This window comes from Carettochelys insculpta, chromosome 3, assembly GCF_033958435.1.
Source record: "Carettochelys insculpta isolate YL-2023 chromosome 3, ASM3395843v1, whole genome shotgun sequence".
NCBI lineage: Eukaryota > Metazoa > Chordata > Testudines > Carettochelyidae > Carettochelys > Carettochelys insculpta.
Window position 1 is genome coordinate 124,209,326 of NC_134139.1, and position 26,164 is coordinate 124,235,489.

The 26,164-nt window shown below is 45.0% G+C and overlaps 1 protein-coding gene across 1 annotated transcript in view; it reads left to right on the top strand.

The window, feature by feature from the left end:
- SLC22A16 (solute carrier family 22 member 16) overlaps window positions 1-14,930 on the top strand; it is a 49,111-nt gene extending 34,181 nt beyond the window's left edge. Inside the window, exons 4-8 of the mRNA XM_074990747.1 lie at window positions 1,106-1,655; window positions 3,667-3,794; window positions 4,193-4,302; window positions 4,759-4,858; window positions 9,049-14,930. Coding sequence (XP_074846848.1) covers window positions 1,106-1,655; window positions 3,667-3,794; window positions 4,193-4,302; window positions 4,759-4,858; window positions 9,049-9,261 — 1,101 coding nt within the window. The 3' untranslated portion in view covers window positions 9,262-14,930. The remainder of the gene's footprint in view (window positions 1-1,105; window positions 1,656-3,666; window positions 3,795-4,192; window positions 4,303-4,758; window positions 4,859-9,048) is intronic.
- The last annotated feature ends 11,234 nt before the right edge of the window (window positions 14,931-26,164 follow it).

The window sequence follows — 26,164 nt, forward strand, 5'->3', positions numbered from 1 at the left end:
GCATGCGGGCGGCTGCAGCACTTTGAAATTGACACAGCTCGCCGCCGCATGTCTCGTCCCGACGGGGCTCCTTTTAAAAAGGACCCCGGCTACTTTGAAGTCCCCTTATTCCTATGAGCAGATGGGAATAAGGGGACTTCGAAGTAGCCGGAGTCCTTTGGAAAAGGAGCCCTGTCTGGACAAGCCGTGCGGTGGTGAGCCGCATCAATTTCGAAGTGCCGTGGCTGCCCGCATGCTAATGAGGCACTGAATATTTATTTCAGTGCTTCATTAGTAAACTTCGAAATGCTCATTTGCATGGCAATTTCAAAGTTTGGGGCTAGTGTAGACGTAGCCTCAGTAAAGAACTACTTTAATGCTGAACATGCTAGTAATTACATCTTGTTAGTAGGGCTAGATAACTTGTGTAAGGAAGATTCTCTTTCTATTTGTAAACTGTAATTTAACAGATAATCTTCCAGGGTATGGAAAATCATTGTTTTTATTATTTTGAAATATGCAGTTCTATAACACTTGGCTTACTAATAGCATGCTTAAAACCAAGGCCAAGGTTTTCAGAAAGGCTATTGGTTTTGCATACTTCCATTTTCTGACTGTACAACTTCTAACAACTTTAAGAGGCCTGATTTGGAAGTTTTTTATAAAGGTATTTCCAATTGGGCACTCTCAGATGGAGGTATCCAAAGTTACCAGCCACTTTTGAAAATCACCACCTGATATTTTACAAGTCTAAAATCAATTTTACCTATTATTGATTGTTTTTTCCAGGATTACTATTCACTGTCTCTGAGTGCATCATACTCCAGTACAGGGCAAGTTAGGGGACCCTCAAGATTTCAAGCATAAACAAAATGGAAGTATTGGGCATCTGCATGTAAGCCCAGAGGCACTGAGACCAGTGACAAGGGAGAGTGAAGTCTCTGCTCTACAGACTTGGCTGAGAGGCGTCTGGCTTTTAGGTCTTGCAGTAGAGCACAGGGCTTTAGCCCCTAAGGTTGCAGGTTCATTCCCTCTTATGGATGATCCAGGTCTGTTGGTCCTATATGTATTTGGTGTTGTCACACAACTGGAAGAGACATAAGGTTTTCTTTGTTTTTCCCCTCAGGTTTCAAGTGGATATCTGGTTGTGGTGTTTGTTTATGTGACGGAATATATTGGCATTAAAGCTCGAACATGGGCGTCCATGCATGTTCATGCTTTTTTTGCTGTAGGAATCATGGCTGTGGCACTGGTGGGATATTGTGTGCGGACCTGGTGGGTCTATCAGATATTTCTTTCCGTAACAACTCTCCCCTTTGTCTTGTGCTGCTGGATGCTCCCAGAGACACCTTTCTGGTTACTGTCAGAGGGAAGATACCAAGAAGCACAAAAAGTAATTAACATAATGGCGAGATGGAATAAAGTAAGCACTCCTTGCAAAATTTCTGAACTGTATTCAGTCCAACAAGATGATCTAGTCAATTGCAGAACAGGTGATAATGACATTTCTACAGTGAAGAAACACAGCATCTTAGATCTGTTTTATAACTGGCATATTGCAAGAAGGACTATTACAGTCTGGCTGATTTGGTTCACTGGGAGTTTAGGATACTATGTATTCTCCCTGAGTTCCGTCAATCTAGGAGGCAATGAATTTTTGAATCTATTTCTCATAGGTAAATATCTGATGTATTTTATTCTACTTATGACAGAGCTAGAATTTATAATTTATATGTGTCTAAAGATCTGACAGTTTTCTTACCGCTCACTTACCTGTACCAATCACCAACCCATTTTAAATTGCAGAGTTTATTTTTGTCAACTTGAAATCTAGTTAGTTTAGAAAAATAAAATTTGAGTATGTTAGGGTACTATATTGTTCTTGACTTCTCCTGCAAATTTTTGTGCTTGTAAAATCACATCTTCCTGTTCTTAAAATTGTTGCTTTCTGCCCTATTGTTCTGTAAAAAAGAAAAAAAACAAAACACCTCAACTTCAACAACAGGAAGGACTAACTGTACAAGGGAAACTGTAAAATTGATGCACAGTCTCAGAGAGGTAGCCATGTTAGTCTGTATCTTCACAAAAAAAAAGCAGTCCTGTAGCACCTTAAAGACTAATAAAATAAGAAAAATAGAGATTTTTACTTTTTTTTTTAGTCCTCATAATATCAGATTATACTGGTAACACTACTGAGTTCATAATTTTTAAGTTTGTGTTGTTAGAAATGTGGCTTTTTTCAGTGTAGGCAGCAATGTTTCTTTAGTTTAGTCTTTAATTTTATGATGCTGCAAATTCTCTCTAGATATGAAAAATTTGTCACTACATATAGGACCTGATCGAAAGTCTATTTGTGGTAATTGGAAATTTTCCCATTGAGTTGGGTGGCCTTTGGATCAGGCTCCAGTCCTGCAAAGGATTTAAGCATATGCTAACTTTAAGCATATGACAGTGGTGCTCAACCAGGGGTCTGCAGACCCATTTGGGTCCACCAGGGTGTTGCAGAGGGTCTGTGGAAAAAAAAAGGTAAATAAAAATGATCACAGAAAATAAATTTTAAATAAATTGCAAAGTTACAATCAATGATCATTGTTATATTAAATGTCTTCCAATAAAGTTATTAATTGTTGTCCGAAAATCTATGTTGTGGTTTCCTTTTTTATTTATTGAAGTGCACATAATGGCTATAATTGGCTTTGATGAGGGTCTCTGAACAGTTTGGGAGGTGGGGTGATTAGGGGTCTGCGCTAGTGAAAAGGTTGAGAACCACTGGCATATGAGTAATCACAATAATGTCAATGTGGCTCTTCATGTGCTAATAAGAACCTTGCAAGTTTGGAGTATTAGTGAAATAATTTTAAGCTGCCATATATTATTGCATGTTAATAACTTGACAGTTATGTTGAGAATAGGATGCTAATGTTATTAGTATAACTATATTATGATACAAACTGTAAATAAATCATGGTGTTAGCAAACACAGCGTTCAAAGCTATTCTTTTCTTCTTTGACCCACCCTGCAGCATCCAAGAACACAGTGTCCAGCCTGAGCCAAGGCACCTGCACAGCAGTTAAATTGTCCCTCAGCCCGGGCCTAACTCAGCCCTTGGGTTTTAATTGCAATGTAGACCCACCCATACAAGCCTATCTCCCCATCATAAGTGAAGCTGCCTTGTGACTTAATTTCCCTTGTGCATCACTGATATTTTTGCCACCAGTGCGTTTATCCCAAAGGCTATGTCTAGATTGAAAAGCTCTGTCAGCAAAAGATACACAAATGTATCGGGCAATTTGTGTATCTCCTGCCAACAGTTCTGAGGGGAGATGCTTTCCTGACATTTGCCCTGTCTGCACAGGGGGCCAGATGTCAGGAGAACCCCCTCTGCCGACACCTCCCTTCTTCCTCGTGGAACAAGGATGACTGGGATGTTGGCAGAAGGCTCCTGGAGTGGCAGACTTATGTCAGGAGATCTGTGAGCTCCTAACAGAAGCCTGCAATCTAGACATAGTCAAAATCTTGGTGAAATATACCTTTCATCTGACATCTGTATCTCTGGGACTTAACTATTTTTAAAACCAGTTTGACCTTTAGATTAAATAAATGCTAATAAAAAGCAATTCAGAATTATTTATAAGGGTATTAGCAATTGTTATCGTCATTTAAAACCAGATAATTCGTAACGACAGGTGCTGTGGAGCTTCCTGCATATGTCGTTGCTTGCATTGGGATGGACAAAGTGGGAAGACGAAACACACTGACTCCATCTCTTATATCAAGTGCATTGATCTGTGCTTTGATTATGCTAATCCCCCAGGTTAGTTGGTTACCATTTAAATTGTACTTATGTTAGTACTTTATTGTGTAGAATGTGAGATATGATAATGCAACGTCTCTTTGTAAGGTATGGGATTAATTAAATGTAGTGTAGAAGTGAAGCTGGAGTTCTTTGCAACAGATTTTCCATTTTTCCATTAAGGGTTCCACACCAGCATTTCTAGTTCTTAATAAAACAAAGAGGTGGAAATAAACTGTTTAGTTAACAAAACCACATACAGCCGTTACTTACTTACTAGTGGAACTAATCAGGAGAGTTTCGAATAAGTACTGTTCTCTGTTTACAGAAGGATCACAGTTTAAGGTCTGAAGGAATAACACTGCATTTGGAATGGTGACGTTTTCTGGTGCCTTATATATCTGTATCTCTTTTATCAGGATTTCAGTATATTAACTGTCTTATCAAATATGGCTGGAAAGTTTGCAATTGGTGTTGCATTTGGCCTCATTTATCTTTACACGGCAGAACTGTATCCAACAGTTGTACGGTAAGAACTTCAAAATAATTTGTCATGCATTTTTCATTACTTTGCTAGTTCTTTTTGTCTTTTGTTATGCCTTTTGGGTCAAATCCTGCAGTTACTGAAGTCAATAGAAGTGCTCCAAGTGACTTCACCAGTCTAGAATGGATCTCTTTTTTGTTACGGAATTCTCTGTTTTTGGTACACAGTAAATGTATTTATTCTCTGTTCCCCTGTATACAGGCCGGTCACACTGTACTGGAAAAATGCTTAGTATTCTGTTCCCTTTTGCTGAGTTTTCATGGTCATTAAGAAAATGATTTATACTGAATGTTCAGTGTACTTTTTGTTCTATGTGTAAAGGCAACTGAAGTTCACTACTAAATGAATGTAGATTGGCATAATATTTTATAAACATCTCAGCATTTACAATTATTTGCTGTAACTTTCACTGGGCCTTTTGCATTTTTGTCTTCTCTCCAGATCACTTGCTGTAGGAAGTGGGAGCATGATGTGTCGTGTAGGTAGCATAGTTGCTCCTTTTTGTGTTTACTTGATGAGTGTTTGGATCTTCATGCCACAGGTATGTGTTTATTTTGGTAGTAAAAAAAATTGCTGTCCGTTTTACTGAGATTTAAAGTTGAAGTGCAGATATGTTTAAAAGGAAAGTGAGTTAAATGTTCTCTTTCTTACTTTAAGTTCTCATGAGGTTTTTAGCTATATATTGTTAAGAACATGAATCTGAACTCAGAAGTATGCCTCTGAGGCTCTGAAATCTTCCAAACAGTTGATGTTACAGGAACTTTAAAGAAGACAGACATACCTTGTGTGCATTGAACACTGGTATAAAATTGTAACTATCCCTCGTACAAAGAGATACTGTATCGTTCACGCAATTTGGGCTAAGTGTCTCATTCCTAAATTAAAGAAGTGTTGTATTAAGTCAAGATCTTGACTGAATAACTTTATTTTCTCATTGTCATCAATCTCCTTTTGAAGAAGCAGGATGGCTTAATATAGATGACAGGGAAAGGAGCAGATTAAATCATGCTGATGAGGACAGGGTCTTCCATCTCTGTCAATCATTTGAAGCATAGATGTCATGTTAGATCACATGAGATGAACTGGAGCACTCTCCATGGAGAACAAGCCGAGTAAATCTAAGGTCTCATGGACTACTGGCCTAACTATGACCTCAACATCCTGCTGATACGGAATGCAAAAGGAGAATTAGAACAGACACAGCTAAATAGTGAGATAATGAGATGCTGAGGGGGTAGCATAGATGGGAGAGTAAGAGCATAGCCAGATGAGAAACAACTCAAAAGGTGATTACAGAAAAAATGATGCTGTCGTGATGCTCACTAGGGCTACGTCTACCTTATCCAAAAACTTTGAAATAGCCATGCAAATGGCCATTTCGAAGTTTACTAATGAAGCGCTGAAATACATATTCAGCACCTCATTAGAATGCTGGCAGCCGCGGCACTTCGAAATTGCCGCAGCTCACCACTGCACGGCTTGTCCAGACAGTCCTTTTCGAAAGGATCCCACCAACTTCGAAATCAGCAGATAGGAATAAGGGGATCTCGCAGTTGGTGGGATCCTTTTGAAAAGGAGCCCTGGCTGGATGAATCGTGCGGCAGCGAGCCGCAGGAATTTCAAAGTGCTGCGGCCACCGGCATTCTAATGAGGCGCTTAATATGTATTTCAGTGCTTCATTAGTAAACTTCAAAATGGCCATTACCATGGCTATTTCGAAGTTTTGGGATGGTGTAGACACGGCCTAGGACTTTGACAATCAACAAATGCTAGATTCAAGAGACATCTTTTTGTTGGTGGCTGCAACCTTGTTCAGTCATGTGCTCCAACAATCACCTATAACTTTAACTGTCCCATGAGGCTATAGAAAGGTCAGTTTCTTTGTAGAAGAAATTGGGTGCTTCGTCAGCATTACATGAATTTTGGAGTTCATTTTGTCTCAACTATTTTAGCTGTATATTATATTCCATGCATACTATACTACTATAAGGTGGGTGCATAACTGGTTAGATAACCATACCCAGAGAGTAGTTCTTAATGGTTCTCAATCCTGCTGGAAAAGTATAACAAGTGGGGTTCCACAGGGCTCTGTGTTAGGACCGGTTCTGTTCAATGTCTTCATCAATGATTTAGATATTGGCATAGAAAGTACGCTTATTAAGTTTGCAGATGATACCAAGTTGGGAGGGGTTGCAACTGCTTTGGAGGATAGGGTCATAATTCAAAATGATCTGGATAAATTGGAGAAATGGTCTGAGGTAAACAGGATGAAGTTTAATAAGGACAAATGCAAAGTGCTCCACTTGGGAAGGAACAATCAGTTTCACACATACAGAATGGGGAGAGGCTGTCTAGGAATGACTACAGCAGAAAGGGATCTAGGGATCATAGTGGACCACAAGCTAAATATGAGTCAACAGTGATGCTGTTGCAAAAAAAGCAAACATGATTCTGGGATGCATTAACAGGTGTGTTGTGAACAAGACACGAGAAGTCATTCTCCCGCTCTACTCTGTGCTGGTTAGGCCTCAGCTGGAGTATTGTGTCCAGTTCTGGGCACCGCAGTTCAAAAAAGATGTGGAGAAACTAGACAGGGTCCAGAAAAGAGCGACAAGAATGATTAAAGGTCTAGAGAATGTGACCTGTGAAAAGAAGGTTGAAAGAATTGGGCTTGTTCAGTTTGGAAAAGAGAAGATTGAGGGGAGACATGATAGCGGTTTTCAGGTATCTAAAAGGGAGTCCTAAGGAGGAAGGAGAAAACTTGTTCTTCTTGGCCTCTGAGGATAGAACAAGATGCAGCAGGCTTAAACTGCAGCACGGGAGGTTTAGGTTGGACATTAGGAAGAAGTTCCTAACTGTCAGGGTGGTCAAACAGTGGAATAAATTGCCAAGGGAGGTTGTGGAATCTCCATCGCTGGAGATATTTAAGAACAGGTTAGATAGATGTCTATCAGGGATGGTTTAGCTAGTACTTGGTCCTGCCATTGGGGCAGGGGGCTGGACTCGATGGCCTCTCAAGGTCCCTTCCAGTCCTAGTGTTCTATGATTCTATGATTCCCTAGATTCTTTATGAAATCTGTTATGTATGTTGCTCAGAAATTCTACAATTGCTCAAAGAGCCACATGCGGTTTGAGAGCCACAGGTCTGGCCACCCCGATTTACGTAAATGGTTACAAACCTTATATTTAAGAGTTAAACTGCAAATGAGCTTATTTTACTTCTTTTTTTTTTTTTTTAAAGAAACTTTTACTTTTTGGAAGAAACTTTACAATTCACCTTTAATATCATAGTGTTATATGTCATAGATGTTAATTACAAATGTAAAGAAGGCGAAAGTGTATTAGCCTGAATTTTCAGCTCAGCTTCTTCTCTCGTGTTTCTGTTTTTGCACACACACAGATGGATTTTCCTACAAAGATAGGGTACTGTCCATTTGATTTTTAAAAAATATAAAATTTGTGTTTGTGAATGCTAAAGTCTGGTTTGAGAGCCTATCTGGAAATTGGGCCCATTACATAAGTTACCTCTGCTCAAGTGTTTAGAATTAATTTGTGATGGTGAGGAAGCAAAGTAGGAATACATAAATAAATATCCTAGAAAGCACTCTTAACACACCAAAGAAATGAACCCAGAAAAGACATGGAAAACCAAGATTTGAAAAGCACAGTAATTGTGGGAGAATAGTCTACTTCAATTCTTCTTGCCTTCTGAGTTTTACTTTTCATTAGCAGTGACAAAGTTTATCTGTTCAGAACTCCTGCAGTTAAAACACAGCTGGGGGAATGTTTAACATTTGAGAACAGTGTAAGTGGAACTGCAAATATTTCAACTCTTAGTACATTAAAAACACTGCCCGACAGTGTGTGAATCTTTGTTACAATAATAACTGTAAATATGTGTTTTCATAATAAATTCCTACCACCATGCATTTGCTAGAGTGCTAAAAACTTTGCCCTAGCATGTAGGTTGAAGTTTATCGTGCTAGGTCTCCTGACTGGGGCTCTTGCCCACTGTTATAATAGTAAGAGTACATACTGAAATCACAGTGACCATATCCAGATCATGGGCAAGTTAGAAGTTAGGTCCCTGGCAGCTTTCTCTGTCTGACTCCAAGAAATCGTTCTTCTTTAGAACAGCATTTAAATACTTACAGAAGCATCATCCTGCCCAGGAATAGATTTAAACATGTGTCTAAGTGCTTTCTTTAATCTAGGATCTCAATGATCACAGTTGAAAGATCCTGAGCAGCAGCTTGCATTGGACAAAGAGGTGGTCAAATACTGTGAGTAGGTAGAAGAAAAGCCGGGTCTACTGTTTCTTTTTCCTCCTTTTTGTGACAGCAGAGAAGTTGTAGTTCCGTAAAAAGAAATATAAGACGAAACTAAGCAATCTCACACTAACTTTTAAATATCTATGTGATGTGATCAGTGAAGTTGCTACATTCTGTTTGCTTCTGCAAAGTTATGCCTGCGTATACTGAAACTGTTTTTAGCTTGTGTATAACATTTTACTTGCTCTGTGTTAACTTTACTGGACAACGTGTCATTTATTTAGGTATTTATTTTTGTTTTATTTTAGTTTATCAATTGCAGCAAGCAACATTTAAGGCTTTTGATCTTTGGCTTTCATTTAAGTTCACTGTGTTCCCACGCTTAAAAGTATATTCACAAGCAAGTCTGATATTTTCCATGAACCCAAAACCTGTTTATCCCTTTGTTTATTTCTTCTAGTTGCTTGTTGGAATCATGGCCTTTCTGAGTGGAATGTTAACATTAATGCTCCCAGAAACTCTTGGAAAACCGTTGACTAATACTTTGGCGGAAGCTGCAGAACTAGGAACAAACAAGAACAGCTGTTTGGGAAAATCACCCCCAGCCCAGAGCGGTGCAGTGTTAAAAAAGATAGAGATGCTTAGCCAAGAGTCACGCAGCACTGATGAATAATGCCACATCAAGATTGCTGTCACCAGTTTTAATCCTCATTAATTCTGTAAGACCATTTTATGAGAGCAACCCGACCATGTTTTTAAGGCATGCGACTTTTAATTTGTAAGCGTTCTTGCTTTTTCAATGGAGCGAAATATAAAAAGGGCTGGTAGAAAATTTCAAAGGATTTTTAGAGCCATGCTCCAACATAATCATACTTTAAAAATCATTTTCAATTGCTGTGACTAGTTGAAGTGATTATTGTTCATTTGAAAGATATCTGGTTTGCCCAGATTCAGAGAATATTTCCTTTTGCTGCTTTAGATTTTCTTCAGCTGTGCTTGTAATATGATCATGAAAACCCTTGTCATATGACAGACAAGGCTTGTGACTTGTTAACATGGTAAGCTCAAGCACACAGTACTAATTCATTAGAAAAGCCTCCTGTTTACTCATACCTGCATTAAATCTTAGTAATAATGTGAAAGATTAAACAGAAGTGAAGATATTTGTTTTTCAAGCTTTCTACTGGTGAGACTGCCATTGCTAACAATGAAGATATTCTATGCAATTGTTTCAGACAAAAAATCATTTTCAATTTGCAGAATGTATAATCACTTCATTTTGTTTTTAATATCAGATGCATTTTGTGTTATTGATTTAGAGAGGAAACAGCTTTGAGACTCAGTGCAGCATCAGTAAAGTCAATGTATACAGATAAAAGCTGGTATTTTTGAAAACCTTATTCATTCCAGATTGTCACATGAAATGGTCCTTTCCCATTCATTTCAGTTCACACTGCTCATCCATTTCTTTATATCATCCTAGTGTAAAACCAACTTTGGTGCAAAGCAGCCACACAAGGCTTATGTATCTTTTTAGTGTTCAAAGTAGGATTTAAGTAGAATTTCAGTAGTGTGTCGGTCATGTGCAGACTCTTTACAGGGCTGGGCACTTAGGCTCAGATCCTCAAAAGTATTTAGGTGCCTGATTTCAATAGGAGTTAGGCACTTAAGTACCTGTGAGGAGCTGGTATTTTTATGCTTGCAGTTATATATCCGTTATTTACTCAGGACCTGAGTAAATAATGGATATATAACTGCAAGCATAAAAATAGTGTTTTTCTCACGGACCATCTGACTGTAACTCCGTTTTTTCAACCCTATACAGAACCAAATGTTAAAAAAATTGGTTTTTGATGCAAGAAACCTAATCAACCATTAGAAATGGATGAAACAGTCACTAATCCCTGCAGATGCATGTAAAACATCCAGGGCCGGTGCTAGCCCTTTGGGAGACGTAAGCAGAAATATTTTTGCTTCCCCTTTCACAAACAGTCAAATTTTATCTTAAAAAGTGAATGGGGGACCCCTGGGAGCTGCCTGGAGCCCTGTGAAATTTCTTAGTCTGCTTACGCCTAGTGCCAGCTCTGAAAACATCTCTCTGCTGTTACAAAACTTGTGCCAATACAGAGGTGATTGAGACGGTAGGGAATATTAAGAGGGATAGACTGAGGGCACCATTTCACTATAGCTGCTATTTTTATAGTTTTCATGTTCAGGTCCCCTTTTTGTTCTACCTCAAGAGCTAGCAGTTTCTTCCTGTGAGCAGTTCCCACTGATAGCAGGGTGGCCTAGTGGTTACGCCCCCTTGCCGGGTCCTAGGGACCCAGGGTGTGGGTCTTCAGCCCCTACTCTAGAGGCTAAAGGATAAGTTTGGGGCATGGCCCCAAGAATCTAGTTTCCCCTCCGGCGGGAGAGGGGTTCCCTGGGAGGGGCTTCCCCTTTGTGCCTGGGGGATGGTCCTAGGGATCCACCCTCCAGCAGTCAACCAGGTGGCAGCTGTGGCTCAGGCCCTGCTTGCCTCAGAGCCAGCTCCTGCCTCTTGGCTGCTCAGCCCACTACCGGGCCTGACACTGGCTGCAGGTGAACCGGAGTGGAGCTGATTGGGCCAACAGGCCCTGTTTAACCCCTGCCCTGCCTGGCCTTCCTCTCACTCCCTTACACTTCCGTACCTGTGCAGCCCTCTGTAGTATGCACAAAGATTCTGTGTGCTGTACAAGTGACAGTTTGGACTCTACTCTCAGTTCACTACAGCTCCCCTGACTTCTGTGAGCTTGGGAAGCACAGTATGATTCAATGTCTCTGTGCCTCTGTTAAGAAACCGCCTTTCTTCAATTACTGCTTTGTCCTGGAATCTAAAGTAGTATTCCATGTTCAAACTAAGGACCAAATGATGTCCTGGGTGGGGAAAAAACACACCTAGAAGCCTGGAAGAATCAGCAAGTCAAAATTTAGGGTGTTTCTATGGGATAATCCCCTATGAAGCAGAAGGGTGCTTTGTGCTCTCCCATCCCACATCCTGATAGACACAGGAAAATCCCACGGAAATCAACACATGCAAGTAGGACTCGGACTTTTGTTTGGAGACCGAGGCACTATTTCAGGAGATTACTTGCACCTCGTAAGCACGTGAGTAATACCTCCTCAGAACAGCACTTGTGCGCTTTGAGCAATGTGTTTTGCTAAACTGGGGCTCTAGTGCTTTTGTGCGGATCCCGGTAATCCTGCTTCCACAACAGCTGTGCTAGACACCAGCAGCTCTCTCCAGCTCCCTCCCCCTTATGGTGTGGTTTATAGTGCAGGAAGGAAATAGCACAAAATAATGCTGCCAATAAGGCTTGCTTACTTCTAACAAGGAAGTAATATTTATTTATTTATTTTTTTTAAAGCAAGGATTGTACTACCGACTAAGGTACATTTGACACTAGCATTACAGCATAAATATTACATAGCATAAATATGGAGAAGAGTTCCTCTCTCAAAGATTTTTTGAAAGGATCTAGACTTCTTTACGACAGCCTTGATTTTGATAATAATGAATTCTAATCCTTTGGGGGAATATTTTCCTTTCAGTGCTTGTGAAAAAATCCCACTAACAGTGTCTCTTATTTTTTCCTTAACCTCTGTAGTGCTTACATTTGAATCAATTATCTTTTATTGCAAAATTATTCTAGTAATTAATGGTTCTGACTGCTCCAGATGATTTATAAACTATTCCTTTTTACTTGTGGTTCATCCTGATTGCTGGTCATTTTGGCTGTAAAATTGATATAATTTGTATCATACAACAGGGAGGGTTATTAGACTAATACTTGCTGGTTTAAACAGATGAATGATTACAATATTAACATTTATTTTGAATTGTAACTGAAGAAAAATAAGAAGATGGTATGCCCGATATTTTAAATCAAATTCATTTTTAAATTAAGCTTTAAGATATCTTTTCTAACTTGCTGTCAGATGTTAATGTCTTTTTGTACATTTTGGTAGTTTAAATCAACTTATGAAGAAAAAGTAGCTATGGCTATGTCTACACTTACAAAAAACTTCGAAATGGCCATGCTAATGGCCAAACTGAAGAATACTAATGAGGTGCTGAAATGAATATTAGCACCTCATTAGCATACGGCTGGCTGTGGCACTCAAAAGTGCCACATTTCACTTGCACTCGGCTTGTCTACATGGGGGTCCTTTTCGAAAGGACCCTGCAAACATCAAACATTAGCTGACAGGAAAAAGGGGATTTCGATGTTTGCAGGGTCCTTTCGAAAAGGACCCCCATGTAGACGAGCGGTGAGCAAGCTAAACATGGTACTTTTGAAGTGCCGCGGCCAGCAGCATGCTAATGAGATGCTGAATATTCATTAAGTTTTCATAAGTGTAGACACAGCCTGTGCAAGGTATGTGTATGTGCTGGGCCAAATGTAGTGGGCTGTGCGTTGGGTGTGTTAGTAGTAGAAAGACTCTCCCCCTTATGTTGTTGTGTAGCCGATCCACAGAGACTGAAGAAGGCCCACATTCCTAAACCTAGTGAGGGTGGGCTTGAAGATTCTCTGGCCTTGCCTTGCTGCTCTCTGAGCTTATGCCCACCCATCATTACCTGTATTCTGTCATGCAGGGCCCCTCCACAGAGTTTGTCTCTGCACCCTGTCAAAGGTATTCACCCATTTTTTTAAGGCCTACCAAAATCCAGCCTCCCCTTGTACAGCAGATCCACACTGCTAGAGGCCTCTCTGGATACTGAATTTATTCTATATGAATATGTCAAATGTACTTCAAGGATACTTGCCTAGATCTTGTAACAAGTATAAAGGATAGTAAAAGATTAAAAGACTAGGAAAGAACTTAAACAGTAACAATGGTATCAGTGGTATCAAGAGAACCTCTTGTTGTACACAATAAACAATGCCCGTATTGTTTACTCACTCATACAAAAAGGGTAGGGAAGATCTATTTACGGTAGTTCTTCTAGCAGTTGGTTTATGATACCAGCCAGTTTATCCATTTTGGTATTATGTGAAGGACATATGTACTGTTCTAACTGATTTTGTGTTAGAACAGCATACACAGATGTAATACAGTATTCATTACCAGAGCAATGGAATTTTATTTTTCCACGTGTGTACTTATTATCTCAACGAATGTGTAACAATAAAGTGGGATATGCATTTAATCTTTATCACCATGACTTCAGGGGCAGTGCACTTTTATTTTTTCCTTGTATAGTCATTCATTGGTGTTATAAACTTACATTGAGGAGCTATGTTATCACGTGGAAGGTCCATAAAATGATTTCCTTCAGGGACACTGTATTAAAATTTTGCATGTGCTTTGGGTTAATAGTTACCACTTGTGTCTCTCTATCATTTATATTTGCTGTTACAAGGCAGGATTTGGTTGCAAAGTTGTCCGGGGCTATACAATATAGTAAGATTCCAGGATTGTCACTTTGTGTCACTCTGAAGACTGATATGTCTGTAGTGTCCTAGAGTATGATATCATCACAGGTAACTCAACCAATCACCATCCTTATTCTTCAGCTAATTTGCATGTGACTGCTCAGACCCACGTACCCAACCATCACCCACACAAATCCATACAACTCTTCCAGCACAACTCTCCTTACTCACAAATCAACACAACCATCCACACAGTACCACAACCATCATACACATTAACCCCAAACACATAGAGTTCCTCATGACAGCACACATCTACCATTCACCACCTGCACAAATGAATACAATCTCCCAGTGCAACACATCCTACACAGATCAACTCAGTCACATACACAGCAACATAAGCAGCATACAAATGGGCTTCACACTTTTTTAGACACAACTTTATGATTTACACCCATGCAACTGCCCAGGCTTTCAGCTATTAGTGGAATATGATCCTTTTTTGCCAAGACTTGATATAAACTTGACATTGTAGCAATCTCTGAGCCAAATTCAGTAGTGACATAAATGGCTTCATTGCTGTATGATGGGTCAGAGTTAGTCAGAATGCATCAGCTTATAGATTTTAACAAACAAATCTGTTGGGGATGGTGCTTATTCCTACTGAGAGGGCAGGGGACTGGACTCAATGGTGTCTCAAGGTCCCTTCCAGCTCCATGAGGTGTGATCTGATCTGCGGAACTGGTATGTAAAACTATTTCTTGACTAGTCGTGCAGAAGTCTTCTATGAATTACTGTTATTAGAAGAACTTTTGCACTCAAGAAAACAATTTACACTTCATTAGTATTGTTTAATCACAAAGGACTGCGAAAACAAATGACATTTTCAAAGAAATTCTTACAGATACTTTGAAAAAGAGGATAGATTATATGACTGTTGGAAATAAAGTAGTAGGTCTCATCAAAAACTGCACATTGTTTCATTGCATTCCTTTCTGCTACGGAGTCTTGTATAGTGCTCTGATGTTTGCTGCGGATAAAAAGGATCCACCCATAGGAGTTCGGTGGTTAGTGTTATCGTCTGATATGTCTTCTGGCAGATGAACTGACTGTCCCAGTTGTTTTCTGTGTTGTTATAGCCCGATTAACATAAGAATGGCCATACTGGGTCAGACCAAAGGTCCATCCAGCCCAGTATCCCGTCTGCCGACAGTGGCCAATGCCAGGTGCCCCAGAGAAGGAGAACAGAAGACAATGATCAAGTGATTTATCTCCTGCCATCCATCTCCTGCCCTTGTACTGAAGGCTAGGGCACCATACTTTACCCCTGGCTAATAGCCATTTATGGACCTAACTGCAAAAATTTGTCGAGCTCTTTTTTAAACCCTAATAGAGGCCTGGCCTTCACAGCCTCCTCCGGCAAGGAGTTCCACAGGTTGACTGTGCGCTGTGTGAAGAAAAATTTCCTTTTATTAGTTTTGAACCTACTACCCATCAATTTCATTTGGTGTCCCCTAGTTCTTGTATAATGGGAAAAGGTAAATAATTTTTCTATATTCACTTTCTCCACACCATTCATGATTTTATATACCTCTATCATATCGTTCCTCAATCACCTCTTTTCCAGACTGAAAAGTCCCAGTCTCTCTAGCCTCTCCTCATATGGGACCCATTCCAAACCCCTAATCATCTTAGTCGCCCTTTTCTGAACCTTTTCTAATGCCAATATATCTTTTTTGAGGTGAGGAGACCACATCTGCACACAGTACTCAAGATGTGGGCGTACCATAGTTTTATATAGGGGAAGTATGATATCTTTTGTCTTATTATCTATCCCTTTTTTAATAATTCCTAACATCCGATTTGCTTTACTAACTGCCGCTGCACACTGCGTGGATGTCTTCAGAGAACTATCCACTATAACTCCAAGATCCCTTTCCTGATCTGTCGTAGCTAAATTTGACCCCATCATGTTGTACGTGTATTTGGGTTATTTTTTCCAATGTGTATTACCTTACACTTACCCACATTAAATTTCATTTGCCATTTTGCTGCCCAATCACTCAGTTTGCTGAGATCTTTTTGTAGTTCTTCACAATCCCTTTTGGTTTTGACTGTCCTGAACAACTTGGTGTCATCTGCAAACTTTGCCACCTCACTGCTTACCTCATTTTCTAGATCATTGATGAACAAGTTGAACAGGATCGGTCCCAGGACTGACCCCTGGGGAACACCACTAGTTATCCCCCTCCATTGTGAAAATTTACCATTTATTCCAACCCTTTGTTTTCTGTCTTTTAACCAATTCCCGATCCATGAAAGGATCTTTCCTCCTATCCCATGACCGCCTAATTTACATAAAAGCCTTTGGTGTGGGACCGTGTCAAAGGCTTTCTGGAAATCTAGGTATATTATGTCCACTGGGTGCCCCTTGTCCGCATGTTTATTAACCCCTTCAAAGAATTCTAATAGATTAGTTAGACACGACTTCCCTCTGCAGAAACCATGCTGACTTTTGCCCAACAATTTGTGCTCTTCTACATGCCTTGCAATTTTATTCTTTACTATTGTTTCTACTAATTTGCCTGGTACTGATGTTAGACTTATCGGTCCATAATTGCCAGGGTCTCCTCTGGAGCCTTTTTTAAATATTGGCATTATATTGGCCGTCTTCCAGTCATTGGGTACCGAAGCGGATTTAAAGGATAGGTTACAAACCTCTGTTAATAACTCCGCAATTTCACATTTGAGTTCTTTCAGAACCCTTGGGTGAATACCGTCTGGTCCTGGAGACTTGTTACTATTCAGCTTATCAATTAACTCCAAAACCTCCTCTAATGTCACTTCAGTCTGGGAGAGTTCCTCAGATTTGTCACCTAAAAAGGCTGGCTCAGATTTAGGAACCTCTGTAACATCCTCAGCCATGAAGACTGAAGCAAAGAAATCATTTAATTGCTCCGCAATGGCATTGTCTTCCTTGATTGCTCCTTTTATATCTTTATCGTCCAAGGGCCCCACTGCTTTTTTAGCGGGCTTCCTGCTTCTAATGTATTTAAAAAACATTTTACTATCATTTTTTGAATTTTTGGCTAGCTGTTTCTCAAAATCTTTTTTGGCTTTTCTTACTACATTATGACACTTAATTTGGGAGTGTTTATGTTCCTTTCTATTTTCCTCACTAGGATTTGACTTCCACTTTTTAAAAGCTGCCCTTTTCTCTCTCACTGCCTTTTTAACATGGCTGTTAAGCCATGGTGGTTCTTTGTTAGGTCTCTTACTGGCTACGTCTACACGTGAAGCCTACATCGAAGTAGTCTATTTCGATGTTGCGACATCGAAATAGGCTATTTCGATAAATAGCGTCTACACGTCCTCCAGGGCCGGCAACGTCGATGTTCAACTTCGACGTTGCGCAGCCCAGCATCGAAATAGGTGCAGCGAGGGAACGTCTACACGCCAAAGTAGCACACATCGAAATAGGGCTGCCAGGCACAGCTGCACACATGGTCACAGGGTGGACTAGCGCTTCTGGGGCAACAGCTAGCCGCTCCCTTAAAGGGCCCCTCCCAGACACACTCAGCCTGCACAGCACGCGGTCTGAAGAGCCATAGGCACACAGACCCCGGGCGTCGCAGTCATGGACCCCCAGCAGCAGCAGCAGCAGCAGCAGCCAGAGGTCCACCCAGCCCTCCCGGCAGGAGCAGGTCTTGCCCTGACCCATGCCATGTGGGAGGCAGCTGAGCACCTCCTTGCCCCAGGGGAGGAGATGCCCCCAGGGCAGCAAGGCTCAACCCCTACCCCTGCAGCACCCCGCTCCACCCCCTGCCTCACACGCCGGTGGCTGTGGACCTACCCCACCAGCACCGACTGGTGGGAGCGGCTGGTGCTTGGGGAGTGGGACGACGACCACTGGCTCAGGAACTTCAGGATGACCCGGCAGACATTCCTGGAGCTGTGCCAGTGGCTCACCCCCGCACTCAGGCACCAGGACACTGCCATGTGGCGTGCCCTCACAGTGCAGAAACGGGTCGGCATCGCTGTCTGGAAGCTGGCCACTCCGGACAGCTACCGATGCGTGGGACAGCAGTTTGGTGTTGGAAAGGCCACCGTTGGGGCTGTCTTCATGGAGGTAAGCGAACCCACGGGGGGAGGCCAGGGCAGGGCAGGGGGGCCAGAGCAGGGCAGGGCCATGCACACCCTGCTCACCCCTCATTGGAGCTGGCCCATGTGCTTTCTCTGCAGGTTGTGCATGCCATCAACGCCATGCTCCTGCACAGGCTCGTGAGGCTGGGGGACCCAGATGCCACCATCGCGGCCTTTGCCACCCTGGGCTTCCCCAACTGCTTCGGGGCTCTGGATGGGACTCTCATCCCCATCCGCGCCCCGCATCACAGTGGCGGACGATACCTCAATCGAAAGGGCTACCATTCTGTCGTCCTGCAGGCCTTGGTGGACAGCCGGGGACGTTTCCAGGACATTTACGTGGGCTGGCCTGGCAGCACCCACGACGGCCGGGTTTTCCGGAACTCGGGCCTGTGCCGCCGGCTGGAGGCGGGGACCTACATCCCCCAGCGGGAGATCCCTCTGGGGGACACCACCATGCCCTTCTGCGTCATCGCAGATGCGGCCTACCCCCTCCGGCCGTGGCTCATGCACCCCTACACGGGCCATCTCTCCGCTAGCCAGGAGCGCTTCAACGAGCGCCTGAACCACGCGCGCCAGGTGGTGGAGCGCTCATTTGGCCGCCTGAAGGGACGCTGGAGATGTCTCCTGACCCGCCTGGATGCGGGCCCCAACAACATCCCCCAGATTGTGGGTGCCTGCTGCGCCCTGCACAATTTGGTCGAGAGCAAGGGGGAGACCTTTCTGCAGGGCTGGGCTGCGGAGGCCGGCAGGGCACACGTCCAGCCACCTGCTGCCCCCAGTTGGCAGGTGGACCCCGAGGGCACCCGGGTCCGGGAGGCCCTGCGGGCCCACTTCGACGAACAGGCCGCGGGGTGAACTCTGCCCAGGCCCCCTACTGCCCGCCCCTTCCTCCCCCACACTCCTGCCCCAACGCCCACACCATGGAGCACCCCACTGCCCTCCCCCCCCCACTTGTCCTGGACAAATGAGAGCACGCACTTGTGGCTGAACGTAAATTTTTTTTTTTCTTTCTGAACCTTTTTTTTTTTTTTTGGATGTAAATAAATATGTGAACCACAAACAGAAAACTAGGTACAAACGTTCAACAAAAGCAATATGTACAAAAATAAAACAATCCAAAGAAACAACTGTGTGCCATAAATAATAAAAAGAAAACCAGGGAGGAGAAAGGGGAGAACTATTTACATGGGGGGGACGGGGCAAACGGGGGGACCAAAAAAACAGGGTCCAACTATATACAAGGGGGGGGGGCCACGTCCCGGGCCCCTCGCCCCTAGAGCCCGGCACTGGGCGTGGCCAGCCGGGAGCCCTGCTGCGCTCGCAGCCTGGTCCATGGCTGGGTGGGAGCAGGCTGGACCGGAAGGTATGGGGGCCGGCGAGTGTCAGGTGGCTCCAGGGGTCCCTCGGCGCTCTGGCCCTCGCGGGTGGGTGGCGGGGCGATGGCGGACGGGCTGGCGACGGGCGGAGCAGCTGGTGGTGGGGCTGCAGGAGCGGGCAGGGCGGGCGATGGGTCGGCTGGCGCGGCATGGGGGGCCAGGTAGTCCACCAGGTGGTTAAATGTCTGCATATAGGCCCCCCAGGCCTCCTGGCGCCAGGCCAGCGCCCGCTCCTGCAGCTGGAGGTGGTGCTCCGCGACCTCCAGCTGCCGACGGAGGATGGCCAGCAGCTGGGGGTCCGTCGCTGGCGGCGGCTGGAGGCGCGGGGTCCGCTGTCTAGCCCGCCGCGGGGCCGGTCAGTCCTCGGCCGAGGGGCTGCCCTGGAGCGATGGTCCCGGAGGGCTCTCCGGGACGACTGACGCCTCGCCGGCGCTCTCTTCCGGTCCTTCTGATGGTGCAGGTGCAGGACACAGGAGAGGAGGGGGGGAAGAAGAATGGAGACAGGCGTTAGTGTGGGCCGCGAGCCGTGGCCTTTGTCCCCCCAGCCCTGTGCTGCAGGTTCCCCATCCCCGGGAGATGCTGCTGTGATGGATGGGGTTCAGGGGTCCCCCTGCCCTGCACCCCATCCCCTCGTGGGAGCGACTCTCACTTCACCCCGCAGGGTCTGAGAGCAGGAGAGGTTTCTTAGGCCACAGATGGCCAGTTTCTGGCAGGAGTGACAGCACCAGCTGTCGGAAGAGACAGTCCTTCCAACCCGTCGTGGGGAGAAGACCCCAAGGGGGGCCCCTCTGGGATGCAGCTTTCCCCCTCCTCAGGCTGGCTGCCTACCAGCTCTCCCTTCCCCTAGCCTCTACCTGTGGCCCCCGCCCTCGCCCCCCAATTCCAAGCCAGCTCGGCTCCTCCCTCCTGTTTGTTCAGGGCAGAGGTGTCACCTGCCAGCTGTAGCGCCAGGATCCTCCTTTGGCCCTGGGAGCTCTTCGGCTCTTGTGGCTCATATGTAGCCTGAGTCTCCCTTTGGCACTCCCCCCACTCCATCACATGCTGCTGCTGCGGGGTGTCCCACCCCCTCCTCCCGGGGGCCCCTCGAGGTTCCGCCCCCCCCTGGCCTGGGGATGGGGCTTGGCACTGTCATGCAGGGTGGCGGGGGGCATGGGCTGATGGCTGCAGTGCTGTGAGGGCCATGTCCCTGGTGTCCTTGGGGCCATGGCCATGTGAGCATGTGGGGGGCCCTGGACACATATCTCTTACCCCCACCCCTCAAGCCCAGGGGTGTCCACCAGAGAGGGGTACCTACCTGTCGGTCTGCTCCCATGGTCTGGAGATCCCCGGGGGTCGGAGGCCCTGCTGCTGCTCCGGGATGGCAGGAGGAGGATCTGCAGGCTGGATTCTGCGGAAGAGGAGCCCTCCTCCTCCTCCTCCTCCTCCTGCCGCGATGTCCCGGGGATGGCCTCCGGGGCAGACTCCGGCTGCAGGGCCTGCTGGGGCTCGTCAGCCAAGGTGTCAAGGGTGGGCGGAGGGGAGGAGGTGTGCCGGGAGCCCAGGATGTCCCTGAGCTCCCTGTAAAAGGGGCAAGTGACTGGGGCGGCCCCAGATCGGCTGGCCGCATCCCGGGCCCGGGCGTAACCCTGCCGCAGCTCCTTCACCTTACTCCTAACGTGGTCAGGAGTGCGGGTAGGGTGACCCCGGGCAGCCAGGCCGTCGGCCAGCCGAGCGAACGCATCCGCGTTCCGCCTCTTGCTCCCCATTACCTGGAGCACCTCCTCCTCGCTCTAGAGCCCCAGCAGGTCCCGCAGCTCGGCCTCCGTCCAGGAGGGGCCCCGCTGCCGCTTCCCAGCCTGGCTGGCCCTCTGGCTGGGCTGGCTGCCCTGGCTCCCCTTGGGGGGGGGGTCCCCTGGGGGCGCTGGGGGGGCTGCTGGGCGGCCATCGCAGCTCTCAGGGGCTGAGGGTGGTGCAGGCTGGCCGCGTGTGCAGGCTGCAGCCTGCACGTTCCCTCAGCTTCCTGCAGAGGCAGGGAGGGGGAGGGGACCTTTAAGGGGCTGCTCCACGCGGCCACCAGTGAGCTGAGGGGCTGGAGAGAGTGTCTCTCAACCCCCCAGCTGATGGCCGCCATGGAGGACCCGGCAATTTCGACGTTGCGGGACGCGGATCGTCTACACTGTCCCTACTTCGACGTTCAACGTCGAAGTAGGGCGCTATTCCTATCCCCTCATGGGGTTAGCGATTTCGACGTCTCGCCGCCTAATGTCGAAGTTAACTTTGAAATAGCGCCCGACGCGTGTAGCCGCGATGGGCGCTATTTCGAATTTAGTGCTGCTTCTTCGAAGTAGCGTGCACGTGTAGACACAGCTACTGTGTTTTTTTATTTGGGGTATACATTTAAGTTGGGCCTCTAGTATGGTGTCTTTAAACAGTTTCCATGCAGCTTCCAGGGATTTTAGTTTAGTTACTCTACCTTTTAGTTTCTGTTTAACTAGCTTCCTCATTTTAGTGTAATTCCCCTTTTTGAAATTAAATGCCAGAGTGTTTGACCGCTGCGATGTTCTTCCCAACACAGGAATATTAAAAGTTATTATATTGTGGTCACTATTTCCAAGTGGTCCAGTAACAGTTACCTCTTGGACCAGATCCTGCGTTCCAGTCAGGACTAGATCGAGAATTGACTTTCCCCTTGTGGGTTCCTGTACTAGCTGCTCCAAGAAGCAGTCATTTAAGGTATCAAGAAATTTAATCTCTGAATCCCGTCCTGAGGTGACATGTACCCAATCAATATGGGGATAATTGAAATCTCCTATTATTACTGTGTTTTTTATTGTGATAGCCTCTTTAATCTCCCTTAACATTTCAGCATCACTATCACTGTCCTGGTTAGATGGTCGGTAATATATTCCTAATGCCATATTCATATTAGAGGAACGAATTGTTATCCATAATGATTCTATGGAACATTTTGATTCCTTTAGGATTTTTGTTTCATTTGATTCTATATTATCCTTCACATATAGTACCACTCCGCCACCCGCATGACCTGTTCTGTCTTTCCGATATAATTTATATCCTGGTATGATAGTGTCCCACTGACTGTCCTCATTCCACCATGTTTCTGTGATGCCTATTATGTCAACTTCCTCCTTTGATATGAGGTACTCCAGTTCACCCATGTTATTAGACAGACTCCTAGCATTTGTGTAAAAGCACTTTAAAAAACTACCACTATTTATATGTCCGCCTTTCACAGATGCCTTGGATTTTTTTATATGCAATTGTTTCACATCTGATCTTGCCCATATATTATTTCCCACGTTCCCTATCTGACTAACTTCTAGGGCATCCCTATCTATGGAGCCTCGTGTAAGAGAAGTCTCCATCCGATCCACGTGCTCCCCCGCACCAATAGGCTTTCCCCCACCTCTTAGTTTAAAAAGTGCTCTACGACCTTTATAATGTTTAATGCTAGCAGTCTGGATCCACCTTGATTTAGGTGGAGCCCATCATTCCTGTATAGGCTCCCCCTACCCCAAAAGTGTCCCCAGTTCCTAATAAATCTAAACCCCTCTTCCCTACACCATCGTCTCATCCACACATTGAGACTCTGAAGTTCTGCCTGTCTATCTGGCCCTGCGCGTGGAACTGGAAGCATTTCAGAGAGTGCCACCATAGATGTTCTGGATTTCAGTCTCTTTCCTAGTAACCTAAATTTGGCCTCCAGAACATCTCTTCTACCCTTCCCTATGTCATTGGTACCGACATGTACCACGACCACCAGCTCCTCCCCAGCACTGCCCATAAGTCTGTCTAGATGCCTCGAGAGATCCGCAACCTTCGCACCAGGCAGGCAAGTCACCATACGGTTCTCCCGGTCATCACAAACCCAACTATCTATATTTCTAATGATCGAATCCCCCACTACTAAAACCTGCTTCTTCCTAACAGCTGGTGCTCCCTCCCCCGGAGAAGTATCCTCGGCGCGAGAGGATACCATAGCACCCTCTGGAAGGAGGGTCCCAACTATGGGATGGTTTCCCTCTGCTCCCATTGACTGCTCTCCTTCCCTGAGCCTTTCATCCTCCGTAACAGCATCAGGACTGTCAGATTGGAGGTGGGACAGCCCTACTATGTCCCGGAAAGTCTCATCAACAAACACCTCTGCCTTCCTTAATGAAGGATATCAGAGCGGCAAAGTTGGTGAGGTGATATCTTTTATTTAGAAGCTGGTCCAATTAAAAATATTCCCTCACCTACCTTGTGCCTTTGTCAGAGGACAGAAAGGACTACTCCAGCTTTAAGGGAAAGTTTATAACGTCCTGTTGTTGTCAATTAGAAAGAAAAATAATTTTAGTTATACTGACCAGATGCCTACGAAGCCAAGAATCACCAGCTGTTTTGTCAAATAAAATCATGTCACCCTGGTTCGAGGGTGTTCCCTGAAGAAAGAGTAAATGCCACCTGCAAGTGAACAGTAAAATGATCAGCATAGGAATCTTAGTGGGAGCTACTCTTCTAAAAGTCACTTGCCGCTGACATTGACTTTCATGACCCTGAAGCTGCTCAAAGAAGAAATGGTGCCAAAGGACTCCACTTTCTTTCTGGGCTTAGAAACAGGTTAATGGACCCCTGTACATGTACTGGTGTTGGTGACAAATGAACACAGGAGAAGGGGATCAGAAAGTTGAACTTGCACTGCTCTGATGCACTGTCTCAGCAGTCAATGGCCACTGTGGTGCTCCGATGTTTCAACACTCAAATATTGTTCAAAAACAGCATCTGAGCCCCATGTGCTCTGACTCCTGCCATTGAGTCATATTCCCACTAATGCTGGCTTGCTCTGAGTGATCCAAAAATGACTTTTATGTAGTCAATGAAAAAAGAGCACCTGGCAGCAGGGCTGTCCCTAGGGGACATGGAACCTGGGATACCCCCACTCAAGCTCAGGTCTCAACACCACCCCACCCTACCCCACCTCCTGCCCCACCCCCACCCTTTGCTTAAATCCCACCAGTGCTCTGCACCTGCCTCTTCCCATCCCTGCTCCAATCCTGCTCCACCCCAATTCCACACCTTCCCTGTTAGGTGGAGAATTTAATCTAAGATGGACGAGGCTGCAGTGGGACCCCTAACAAAAGCAGTCCTCTAGCCTGGGTGTTATTGCATGCCAGTATCTATCACCTGCCAACTATTATCCAAACCAATAAAGAAAGGAAACAGAAATATGTAAACTGAACAGGGAGCGGTTTATTTAAAAGAGAGAACTTACAATACAATACAGAATAGACCAGAAGAGAGAGAGAGAGACAGTAAACTAACACATACCCTAAAAACCATAACAATCAGTTCCCCAAAACCAATACCCGCATATGCTAAGCGCATTTATATTAACCTTCTTCCCAGTTCCTGTTGGTTGCCTAGGACCTTCATCCTTTGGACTAATTTTAAGTCTGCAGGGAGGAGCACTGGGGCGATCCCTCGATGGTGAGTAGGTAATAAGATGATCATGGCTGACAGTTGTTACGAGTGGCAATGGATCTCAGGGCAGTGAGCAACGGATGTTGATAGGAGTCCTGTGGTGTCTGCTGGTGTTCTTTCTTGATCGAAGCCTGCGCCACACTGCCACTTGGATGGGCTGCACTGCAGAATGGTCTGTGCTGGCCTTATATTTCCCTGGTGGCGCGAAAATCTTATGTAACCATGCCCCTGCAGGGAAACCCCTTAGGAGTCTCTGAGGTAAACAAAAAAGGTGGGAAAAATCTGCTACATCAGAGTGACTCAGCATAATCCTGACTCCATATAAAATAAGGACTATACCTGAAACACATGACCGTCCTCCATTTTGAAGCATGAACGGTCCTTTAAGTGTTTCGGGTTTCCATCCAACATCTCCAAAGATCTCAATCCCTCCTCTTCTGAACAATGTCAGGAGCCAGTGAGGTGGGGCAGAGCAGAGTCACGCTATTGCTGGCCTCTATGCCACCCAGATCATGTGTCACCTTGAAACATGGGTCCCCCTAAAACATGGGGCCCTGAGTGACTGCCCCAAACTGTCCAATGGATGGGGTGACTCTGGCAGGAGTTTTTGAAAGCATCAGTATATTTATAGATTCCAAGGTCAGAAGGGACAATTGGGGTCATGTAGCCTTAGTTCTTGTATAGTACAGGCCATTAAACTTCCCCAAAATAAGTCCAAGAGTAGATCTGTTAGAAGAACATCCAATCTTGATTTACAAATGGTCAGTGATGGGTAATTCTCCATTTGCTCCATGTCAGATCTGGCGTGTGTGTGTGTGTGGGGGGCCCTAGGAGGCAAATGCACACACCCCTCTCCTGGCCTGTTTCTCTCCCTTCCTCCCTGTGGGGCATGATGGGGAAAATGCAAGGCACCCTGTGAGATGTAGATCCTTGGCCAGTTCCTTGCCTAGAGAGCTAGCTCTGGAGCAGGGAAGTGACTACATTTCCCAGCAGTTCCTTGGCCACTAGCCACAGGAAAAGTAGGGGGATGAGAGAATATTGTTTTTCCTTAAAGTATTTCAGCACAATCCCAGAAAGTAATTTCTATAAAACCTTTATTACCGTACAATTTTAGTATGTTATAACAAAATCATTTACCAATCACTAGTTCCACTCAAATTTTTCATTAACCTCTCTGATGCACACTCATTGCACA